Source organism: Phaethon lepturus, unplaced genomic scaffold, assembly GCF_000687285.1.
Source record: "Phaethon lepturus isolate BGI_N335 unplaced genomic scaffold, ASM68728v1 scaffold56004, whole genome shotgun sequence".
NCBI lineage: Eukaryota > Metazoa > Chordata > Aves > Phaethontiformes > Phaethontidae > Phaethon > Phaethon lepturus.
In genome coordinates this window covers 1-11,785 of record NW_010536643.1, presented here as the reverse complement: position 1 = coordinate 11,785, position 11,785 = coordinate 1, and the positions used below count along the sequence as shown (strand labels likewise).

The following is an 11,785-nucleotide window of genomic DNA, read 5'->3' as shown; positions in this document are numbered from 1 at the left end:
TGAGCATCCTAACCATACATTACCTTCCTCAGAAATGGCCAGCAATAGCACTAGTCACACACCTGAGCTACATCAGGTGGCAGTGATATTGGGATATCTAAGAACAAGACAAGACTGCACCTGTGTAATAAACTGGAAAAGTGAAATCAGGTGAAATCCTCCTAAGGACTGGCAAACTCAGGGCACCAGTGGCCCCACTCTAGTCTGCAATAACCAATAAACTCAGGACACCAAGAGGCTGCCAAGGCTGCCCAGGGCCACCAGCACGCAGGAGCATCACTAGCTGTGACTACTATCTGCTGTGAAGGATGGCAACTGGGCTCTTGAGCACTCCCTGCTGTGGGAGCTGTTAAAAGCAGGCTTAAAGGAGGTGCCCATGCTCTGGTCTGGGGTGGCCAGGGCTTGCTCTGTGGTGCTTGTGCTGGGGAGGATGCAGGTAGATCAGGGCTGCTCTATGCCAGACAGGCAACTCCTGGCTTAGATCAATTTAGAGGTCCAGGGGAGCTACGATGCTTATTGCAGCCTGGTGGGGTGGTGCAGCTCAAATGTTCGTGCCTAAGCATCCCCCTCTGCTAGAAGCTGAGGGGAGGCTGGGAGCTGAAATTTCAAACCTCGTAGGGTTGGTTCAGGCAGAAAAGCCTCTAGAGCAGCTCTGCATTTCCCCAATGTACGAGGCTGTAAGAGGCAGGAGATAGTGGGGACTGAGGGTCCCTCATGAAGCAGCTGTAGGAGTTGCCTTGGGGATAAAAAAGCAGATTAATTTATTCTATCAAACTGCGAAAAATAGATTTTTTTCTTTCTCTTTTTTTTGTTTAATAAAGACACTTTTCTCCTCTTCCTTGCACCCAAGAGCCTAGCACACAGCTCTTGACTTCGTCATTGCAGCTTGGCCATGGCTTCCACAGCTTTTGGACTGTATTAAGCCTCTTCCAGCACTCAACAGAAAAGCAACCCAAAAAGCCAGCAGACATGGAGTCCATCCCTCTGCCTTCCTCCAAGCTGGCCCTACATACAAAAGTAAAAAGCTGTTGGGGTCCCGTGGTGACAGGCAGTGGTGCAAATATTTGGAGAAGACATGTAGGATTTATCAGCTGGGAACTAGGCAAGGGCAGAGCAGGCGGTTTTGGCGCTGCAAGGGAAGACGGGAAGGAAAGAGCCCAGTTCTTGTATTAACTGATAACATTGAGCGCATTAATCAGCGAGTGAAGCTCATCCCTTACGCTCTCCAGGGAGTGACAGATCATCTGAGGGCTGTCCAGAAGCTCGACGCTGTGGGTGTAGGGCTCGTATTTCACTGAGAAGGGCCGCTTGATGTGTGCTGCATAGCTCCTGCAAAGAAAGGGTGCAGAGGGCTTGGTACAAGAGATGGGTCCTGAGTCTCTCTCCTGCCCATCACCATTTACCCAGATCACAACAGGTTAATGCCTCCTTTAGGCAGAGCTTCTAGGTTAGCACAGAAGCTCTGGTTTCCCACCTCTCCAGCTCCACAGGGCTATAGCAGTAGTTGAGATCCCTCCGGTTCAGCAAAGGAAGACCATGAGTTGGACTACGGGTTTCTATGAGCTAAACATACGGGCTTGCATCAAACTGGAGGGTACACTGAACTGGTCGCCTCCACAGCACCCTCTACTTCAATTTCTTTTTTTCTTCTCAAAAATGCCAAGGAGATTTAGAAGCTAATTGCAGGGAAAGCCCATGGTATTATAGCATTATATTCCTAAATCCTTTCTGACATTCATTTATTGACTAATCTCTGCTTGTGGAGGGGGAAAACTAGCTGCAAGCCGTATTAAGGATGGATTTGACAGGCAGTGGCTCAGGCCTGGGCAAGAGGATGGGAATAGTATCATCAGAGCCATACGCTTGAGCGAAGTCGACTACTGTACCCAAAGCCAACTGTAGTCTGTAACTCAGTGATGAGCCTGAATTTACTCAATACCTCTCAAGAGCAAGACCTTGTTAATACCTTTCTAATGGAGAAGTACATGGTCAAGTAAAAACAAATCAAGGGTAAATTTTCCCCAAAGTTGCTCATGTTCACCTCCAACACTAAGATTTTAACACTTGACAAGGTAGGGTTGTTTTTCTTTAGTGGATGTGTAAATATGGAGCTGGGAATCTATATTTAGGTACTCATGGCTATAGTCTCATGCTGGAAAGGCCTGAGAAGATGAGGGGACAAAACAGCACTAGCAACAGGCATGCTCCTCTCTTCTGTTGAGGCTTCACCCTTTACCTCCTGAATTGCTTAGCTTAGGGTACCCTCTTGTGGCTACCGTGGGTCTATTCTGGTGCAAGGCTCGGGGAAGCACATCCCTTTCTCAAGACAGGTACTCGTCTGGCTGGTACTGCACACCGCGGGGAAGCCTAGGCTTGAATTGCCGGGGTTTAGGGGAAAACACCAGACAGAGCCAAGAGGCAACATGGTCAAAGCAGCAGGCCGGCGCTTGCAGGGCAAGAAAAACAAATGCAAATACAGGCGCTGTCTGCATACTCACATTGTCCACCGCCTAAAAGATGTGGCTTATCTCAGTTCTAACAGGCAAAGTCCAGCTCATCTCCCTTATTAATGCTACCAGCCACAGTAATGACTCGTAGCAAAGCTGCTAATGGTGAGAAACTTGCCCTCCAACACGGGTGTGCTCACTTGGCAACTTTTTGAAGTACACAAGTACAACATGAGTGCCTGGAAGGGCACCGAGGGTGTGTGTCCACCCCAGAAAACTGGTGGAAAGTTTTCTTTCTGGGAAAAGAGGCTTTTCTTGAGGGGTAACACTAATAATCAGATCCATGGTGGCAGCTGCCAGTAATGTAAAAAATACAGATATTTTAATGTTTTCACCTCATAGAGTAACATCTATGTGGTCTCTGAGCTCTTTAAAGAGGATAGTTGCAGTGCTTGTCACTGTCAAAACCTAATCTTGGCTGTGTATGTGGTGTATTTTTCCTTTTTAAATACAAGGAAATGACTCATTAGGCAACAGCTGGGCTTTTTTTAAAGCAGCCTAGTGTGTGTGAGAGGATGGCCTCCCCAGGTGCTTGCTTTTGAGCAGCTGGACTCCAAGTTGTATGAACGGTGCAAGTGATGGTAATAAAAGCAGAAGTTGAAATAGTTGAAAAGTCCTGGCCATGTTTTTTCTATGAAATACCCCACTTGCAGGAACTGCAAAGTCATGTACATTGTATAATACTTCATCTCATCCTACCTCTTTCCTAAGTTAAGATAAAATAGTATAAGCAAAGTTTTCCTATGTCAGTCAAATGTTAAAGGACTGAGCTTTCCTCCTGCGGGCAATTCTGGGTATGGCCAAGAAAATGCTCTTCCAAACAGATGTCTGTGGGTAGAGCTGCCTCCATCCTATTTGTAGTCCCATGGAATGGAGAAACCCAATTACACACTCTGGGGTCTGCGAACCCATGTTAAGCAGCCTAGGAGGCAAAAGTTCCTTTTTTCCCATGGATAAATCTATCTATGTCAAGCAAATCTTTTTTTGTTTGTGTACGAGCTACTAACTATGCCTGGGGTTTTTTTGCTGGCTGAATGATAAATAGATAAGCTGCCCAGCAGCTGCTCAGAAAGACAAACATTTTTCTGCATCCTAAATTCAGAGAATGCCACCATGTTGAGCAGCTCTTCACCCGTCTCCTAAAACTTTCACTCACAGAGCAAACTTTTACATGATGCAGAAGTGCATGTTTCAGAAGGACACCTGCTGGCAACATGCTCCCATGAAGGACAGCCAGTACCTGACCTCTATCACTTGGCCATTCTGCAGCAAGGAAGGGGTCCTGGTGGGTGGTTTGGGTATCCAATTTCTGGACCGCAAGCCCTCTGTTACATTGCCCGGCCTCTCCTGGGAACTGGAGATAGTCTGTAACTCCTTCCTATGAGAACTAGGTAGACACACTAGTTTTGTCCCTTCTCTTGCTCCCTCAGTCTTGCCTCCAAGAGTGCCTCCCAGTCCATCCCACTCCTCTGCACCCATGCCCTTGAGTTCAGCGTATTTTGGGGGGGCTCTTGGGTGAATCCGAGGGACTGAAGTTGGACCCTGTAGGAACTGCAGAATCACTTTACTTTGAAAGACCTGACAACAAGTTTCCATAGTACTTCTGAGACCTTGAACTGAACGCAGCCATGGTGTCAAGCCCTGTTTCAATATACTACAGCTTCATTTCCTTCTGTTTGGGTCTCTCTCACTGCCCAGTCCTACCTGAGTTTACTTTTGGCATCGCTGAAGCTCTCGGACACAAAATATACAGGCTGGTAGTTCTGGTCCTGGTAGGGCTGAACAGCAGCAGCATCGGGGTCAAAGTCCCGCACCTCTGGTTCATCTGACAAGGAGTGCTATGGACACAACAGAAAAATGCCAGCATGAAATTAAGGGGATTGGAGAGCACATATGTTAGACAGAGGTGGAGAACAGATTGGATAAAGTTGAGCTGTGCAGAGGAAGAAGGTTTTTTGCTGTGTAGGGTGTAGAGCAGAGAGGCAAGTTATGCTGGGACTTACTATGAGCTCCCCGTAGGAAGACAGGAGCCCGGCTCCATAGGCTTTGACTATTCCGTTCTGTCTGCAGAGCCCAAATTCCACCGTAAACCAGTAAAGCTGTGAAAGAAGAAATTAAAATGGATAGGGGACACAGCTCCTCATCTTCATCTCCTTGTCACTTCTGAGCCCTTGCATCACGGCTGGGGTCTGGGGTTGGTTAACTGACTGGGTGCCTGGCACTTCGTCCCTTCTCCTTACCCTGCACTCATTACTGCCGGAGCAAAGTTCCAAACTAAGTTGCTGGCACGCCGGGACAGATGGAAACTGCGTCCCTGGGCTGGTCCCCTACTCACCCGGCTGCTGTGCGGTGCTGCTGCTTGGTGCCCCTGGAGCAGGATAGGTCACCTTGCTGGGGGAGAACCAAAGGCAGCAGATGTCAGTTAATCCTATCCCAAAGAGTCCCAGCAGTGCTGTTGTTAGAAATATGATACTTGATGATACTCTAGTGTCCAAGAAAACTGGGTTAATGTGCAAGCAAGCTCTGCTGTTTAACTGATCTCCTCTCTGCACAGTCATCATGAAAGAGCAGGGCTGGAGCAGCTTGGGTAGGGGTTCTGAGCCTGCAAACCTGGGGAGACCAGGCTGGACCAGTCCCCTTGATATAGCAGAAGTGCTGCTGGGCGGGTTGGGGTCCCCACCTAGCAAAGAGGAAAACTTACCGTTGCGAGTTTCTCAATTTCTTCATCAGTTGCTCCCAGAGAGGCCAGCCCAATGTCCTGGGAAGAGAAGGGAAGGAGCAAATGTCAAGATAGATTTGGTCTGAGGGCTTTATGTGTCGATTTCTCTGTTTTACTGCCTTGAGCCAACAGACATTGTTGCCCTGCACTGTCATGCATCTGCTGGGGCTTCATTGTACTCAGACAAAAAACACTTTGCTGCAGAGTCTGGTATTTTTTCTCTGTATTAGGATCCATCACTGTATTAGTCCATCACTAGGGCTCCTGAACATTGTGTTTAATGTATCATGTTTAAAATAAATACTAGAACAAGAAGGGCTTAGGCGGTGAGACTGGGGTCGGTTTCGGTTCCCACATCGTGTCCTGCCATTTCAGGGGTGAGGAAGCAGATGACCACCTTACCTGAGAGAACTGGGCAAATGTCTTGTCGGCCAGCATCGGGACGTGCCCCAACAGCTCATGACAGCAATCCCTGCCAACGCCCAGGGAGAAAGGAGGAAAACAGAATCAGCAGTGGACAGAGTTTGTCCGTTAGGGAGAAAGGTTAATTGCTGGCCAGGTGGGATGTCTGAGCAGGAGAAGCCATGGGGCTGGGCGATACTCACGGCTCGGGGGAGTGCATGGGTGAGGACGCATGGCGGATGTACTGTGTGCACTGGAAGACTCGGAAGGCCAGGCTGGCGAGGAAGTCCCGCGCTGACAGCAAGCCAGCCACCGGCCGGAGCTGGAAGCCGGTCCTCTCTGAAACAGCACATACCGTCTCTGTGGGGGTGCATGGCCCATGGGATGTGCTGGCGTGCCGTGTTCCCAGCACGGACAGCAAAAGCATCAGTACTGGAAACTAAAGGGCTTCTGCTGTGCCAAGCCTAATCTTTTTGCTCCTACTAGGAAGCAACATCTGCTCTTTAGGTGCTCTGTGGATCATTTGACTATGGGCTTGACCTTCAGTTGCAGCCCAACCGTGTTTAGCTGCAGTCCCCATGGCTGGGGTCTACAGGTCTGTGGGCAATGCACAAGCCTCCACCAGCTCTCCTCCCAAATCTCAGCTGACATGCTCCTCCTTTGGGTTTCCCAGCTGTAGCTGCCACCACCATGCTGGAGCCCTGGCAGACCCTGGACCTGGGTCCCCCTAGGCTTGTACCCACCTTTCAGGAAGCGGGAGACCTCCTCTAGCTGAGGGATGTTGTTCTCACTGTAGCCACAGAATTTCTCCAGTAAACTGAAAGCTTCAAGGTACTCCTTGCAGGCATGGGTGGGGTACAGGCTCTTTAGGGTGCTGTATACCTCCTTCCTTCAGGACAAAAGGTTACAGACATTCAGCGGTTTGATGCGTCTAGTCTTCTCCTGTCCTCTGGTTATATACTATCAAGGACTCATGCCTCTAGGTTTCTCGTCCTTTTGCCTTTCTCCACCACTAGGTCTATGTTTGTGTGCATTGATAGGGGTGTGTAAACATACAGACACACACTCAGATGAGCCTGCAAAGTCAGCAGTTGTATCTGCACAGTCCTATTTCTGACCTTGAAGGTCAGAAGATTATATAAATGGTATTAACTGGAATTAAAACATTCCCTGTAGGTTAGCTCCTGAAGTTGCACTATGAAGACAGTCAATATAACCAGATGACCTTGTTTAGGAGCCTGTGTACTCAGCTTGTATGAGCTAGTCTTGTTTTCAGAGACACTCCTGCAGCAACACTCCTGGAAATAATCATGTTCAAGGATGCATTTTTTCCTAAGTGAGGCCAGCAAGGTACCATGCAGATATTCACCAGGCCTCATACTTCTTTCTGCAGCTATGATAACTGCCCTTTGCTTGGAGTCTGCTGCTAAGCCAGGTCCCCTTAAAGAAGTGGGACTCTAAATTATCTACCTTGCTCTCTGGGGATGCTCCTTTGGAGGAAACTCCTGGGGGCTGCAGCATGAAAGTGCAGCCCCAAAAGAGGAGGAGACAGACCATCACTGTTTTGGAGGTCACTTGCTCTCCTGAATGTGGTCCTTACCATAAAACGCTGTGCAATGAGTTACTGTTTTTTATAACAAGCCATTAAGTAGGATGCTTGTACTCCTGACACATTTTTCAAGAGGTCATGTCCTAACCATTTAGGTTTTGATTCCCAGCTCCTAGTGGTGAAGCCAATAAAGGTCACAGATTAAATAAGCGCTTACCAGGTAGCGGTCTCTTCTGCCGTGTACTCCACATGAGGGATCGGGTCCCCACTGCAAGGCAAACACACTGTTACTGACAGCAGTAGAGCACAAGCCAGGCTCCTCTTCCCTTTGAGAAGGAAGCACTTTGGAGAAGCTCTGCATCATGTTGATCAATCTTCTTTAAACCAAACAAGGGGGTGACAGGAAAGACAAAGCCTTAGTACCCGGTCATTTGTACAGGCGCAACAAATACATAGACACAGAGTAAAAGCATTAGTCTAGCCAGAGGTTATAAATGAACAAGGGATGAGCAAAAGCTTAGCAGGCATACTATTTTCCAGAAAAAAAAAATGGTTTTCACTAGAAAAAATTGAAACTTTGTGTAAAAATAAATTAATTTCATGTGCCTGAACTTCAGGGGGCTGATGGCTGCAAGAAGCAATCAGTGGCTCGGAAATAAAAGCAGCTAATAAGGAAAACTAGATGCATTTTAACTGCAGAAAAATATACTGTCAGTAAGATTAAGGATGGCAAGAAAAGAAAATCTTAACATCAATGTAAGTGGGAGCTAAAGAAGACTGACACTTTTGCCTTTTCCGCATCATAATTAGCAATTTTATTTCCTAAATTCTTCTGTTCTGTATATATATTCACATATTACAGCAATAAACCATAGTTCCTCTTCCATTAATAGCCTGACGGGATACTACACAGTGGCTGATAAATGCTACCCTGCAGATGAGATGTGAGAGAAGACATCTTTGGATGAGAGAAGACATCATGTGAGATATGGACATCATCTTAGGACAGTATTTTTTCCTGTGTCCCTCAGGACTCTCTTGCTGGCACAGTGCCTTTCTGTGCATTCAGTAGTAGTACAGGATAAAACATCAATGTTATATTCTGGGCTTCAAATCTGCCAAGAACATGAAACCTAAGAGAGCAGAAAGCCATGCTGGGATCACACTGGTTGCAGGGGTAGCTCAAGAAGACGACACATATAACTTCCATAGCCTGCTTTCAGCACAGCTTGCTGCAGAAATTTACATTTAAAGTCCTGCTCAGAAAGGGAGACGCTACAGTGTAAGGTGTTTTACTGAATAGTATCTAGGGAATATTTTACAAACCCAACTAAATAATAGATCTCTCTTTGATGTTGCAGTGAAGAGGCTGAATGCTATAACTGCCTGTATCAGAACAGGAGTATTAAGTAGGAGTACAAGAGATACTCTTAAATCTATATAAGACAATGATGAGACCATTACTGGAATCTATTTATCAGAAGGAGTTAGGAGGTGAATCATTTAGTATATAAATACCCTCATAGCAAAAAAACCTTGACAGCAGAATTCAATCTAGCAGATGAAAGGCATGTATTATCCATTGCTAAAGCTATAAAGTTCAGTTTAGAAACAAAACCCACATTTTTTCACAGCCAGGATAATGAACCATTGGAACAAGATTTCTGAGCATGTAGTAGCTTTTTCAGTACTTGAAACACTGAGGTCAAAACTAAATGTCATTCTAAAAGAGATGCTACATTTCAAAATTAAGTTTGAGGTCTGAGTGGTGTGGTTGACACACCTGAGGAACGGGATGCCATCCAGAAGGACCTCGACAAGCTTGAGAAATGGGCCTGTGCGAACCTCATGAGGTTCAACAAGGCCAAGTGCAGGGTCCTGCACCTGGATTGGGGCAACCCCTGGCCTCAATACAGGCTGGGGGATGAAGGGATTGAGAGCAGCCCTGCAGAGAAGGACTTGGGGGTACTGGTGCATGGAAAGCTGGACATGAGCTGGCAACATGCACTCATAGCCCAGAAGGCCAACTGTATGCTGGGCTGCATCAAAAGAAGCATGGCAGCAGGTCGAGGGAGATGATTCTGCCCCTCTACTCTGCTCTGGTGAGACCCCACCTGGAGTACTGTGTACAGCTCTGGAGCCCTCAGCACAGGAAAGACATGGACCTGTTGGAGAGAGTCCAGAGGAGGGCCACAAAAATTATCAGAGGGATGCAACACCTCTCCTATGAGGACAGGCTGAGAGAGTTGGGGTTGTTAAGCCCGGAGAAGAGAAGGCTCTGGGGAGACCTTATTGCAGCCTTCCAGTACTTAAAGGGGGCTTACTTTTTAGCAGAGCCTGTAGCAATAGCACAAGGGATAATGGTTTTAAACTAAAAAAGGGCAGATTCAGACTAGATAGAAGGAAGAAGTTTTTCACGATGAGGGTGATAAAACACTGGAACGGGTTGCCCAGAGAGGTGGCAGATGCCCCATCCCTGGAAACATTCAAGGTCAGGTTGGACAGGGCTCTGAGCAACCTGATCTAGTTGAAGATATCCCTGCTCATTGCAGAGAGGTTGGACTAGATGACCTTTAAAGGTCCCTTCCAACTCAAAGGTTCTATGATTCTATGGAACTATACATGGCTTTTGTTATGCAGGAGGTTTATTCTGGCTTTATCAATGTATGACTTAATGACCACAGACATTTTTTAATTAAGAAGAGACTGGAATACATAAAGAGAAGAGGGACACAAAAAGAGCTGGCAAGGCGGAATGGGGAGACAAAGCATAAATGCAGATTGCACAATGACTCCCCAACAAGTTGCACTGACATGGCATTATCCCTACATAGATGTTAGGAAAGAGACTTACTGCTTATAGTGAAAAGCAATTTCTGCTATCGATTTCCTTCTTTGGCGATACTCTTGGTCAGAGTAGCCCTGTGATAACAAATAGGAACAGAGACAGGATTTTTAAACAGTTACTAAAATTTCTCACCCATCAAAGTTCATAACTGGCTGGAGAAACTTCTCTCATGGTGGTGACTGCACTACAATTCCCTGATCAGCTGCACTAATAGGTGTTCTCCAGCTCCCTGCTTCTGAGGGAAGACTCAGGACTCCAGCGTGAGGATGTTCCCACACAGACTAACTCACCGGGTGATCCAGATCCAAGTCAGGGTCAAACTTGGTGACTAAATGGTGGCATTTATCCAACTCACAGATTTTTCTGGGAAACCAGTGAACTGTGGGGAGAGAGAAAGAGAAAAACTGGCTATGGAAGTGAAGATGGAGCATCTGCTGCTGAGAAGGGGTTCTGAGGTTGAATAATATACATACGACTTGGTGTACTGAATGCATACACACAACAAACAGCACATGACACAGCTGTGCCTTCCAGGCAGTAGTCTCACACTCTGAATGCTCTTGTCCTAGAGTCAGGTCTAATGCCACAATCTGCATCTCATGGCTTCCCTGCCCATCTCTCAGAGAGTATTTTGTAACAAAAGTAAAGAAGATGAAAATTGGATTTTACTTAAAGATTCTAGAATTCACATTAAAAACAAATCCAGGTTGTAGAGCCATCACTGCAGATCTCTAGGGATATTTTACAATAAGAATCACCCTGTCTTCACAACAGGATGGCATGGGGAGTGTCTTGTAGTTTAGGGATGGGTCTGTACAGAGTTCCTGAGACATACGTAGGAAACTACTTTACATATAAAACACTGGAGTAGGGATGGAGAACTCTGTAGGAGAGGTGTGAACAAAGCATGAAATGTGATTTCCTATTTCTTTTTTTTTCAATCTGGCAGCAGAAGAATGGGCTATGGACTCTGGAGTCTGTTGCGAAATGGACAAGGAGGGAAGTGGCTTTCAGGACTCAGGTGTCCCTGAGGCCCTGTCATTTCTGTTTTGCTCAAATTCAGCATACAGCAGCCCTTCTCCTTTTCTGGGAATAACAAAGTCTCCAACCTGTTTCTACAGCTGAGCCTCTCTGCAAAAGTCAAACAGTTCATAAGTTCCTTACATTTGTCTTCCTTAGTGGTCCTCACGTCTTCTGCTACCCTCTTGATGGAGCTAATGAAAGTATTGAGGTCAGAGCTGTGGACTTCACAGCGCACAAAGTACTCCAGTTCAGCGGTCCCTTCACGGGGCTTTCGGCTAAGCCTGGTCTCCAGGTGGTGAATTTTAGCTTCAAATGTCTTTTGGGACATGGAAAAGGAGAACAAAAACATTAAACAACACTTGAAACACCTGCTGGTACTTCCCAAAGATGTTCATATGGATACATTTGGATGGACTCCCCCTTGACATCTTTCTTTTTTTTTCCCCCACTAGGATAAACACAAGTATCCATTAATTCCACAGTTTTTCCTTCTGGACCCACAACCAGTGGGGCTGGTCAGTAACTACCAACATAAGACTTCCACAGTGGCAAAAAAGATCGTAACAAGAGGGGAAATTGATGTGATGAAATGCCACTTCCTGTGACCCCTTTTCCTTTAATCCCTCACTTCAGGCAAAGGTGCTTTTTTGCTGGGGCGAGGGTGGGGAAGGGGCTGGCGATGATGTCGCAGGGCGGGCGCTGCCCAGGCGCGGGCAGGCGGCGCGGCGCTGGCCGTG

The 11,785-nt window shown here is 46.8% G+C and overlaps 1 protein-coding gene across 1 annotated transcript; it reads right to left on the bottom strand.

Moving 5' to 3' along the window:
- Nucleotides 1-1,169: 1,169 nt before the first annotated feature.
- Nucleotides 1,170-11,364, bottom strand: TH (tyrosine hydroxylase; the record flags this gene model as incomplete). The annotated part of the gene is made up of 11 exons (XM_010286216.1): nt 1,170-1,329; nt 4,212-4,345; nt 4,511-4,606; nt 5,209-5,265; nt 5,629-5,698; nt 5,832-5,967; nt 6,372-6,517; nt 7,395-7,445; nt 10,032-10,099; nt 10,316-10,404; nt 11,190-11,364. Coding segments are annotated over 11 exons (1,182 nt in total), but the record flags the coding sequence as incomplete, so codon positions are not given.
- Between the last annotated feature and the right edge of the window lie 421 nt (nt 11,365-11,785).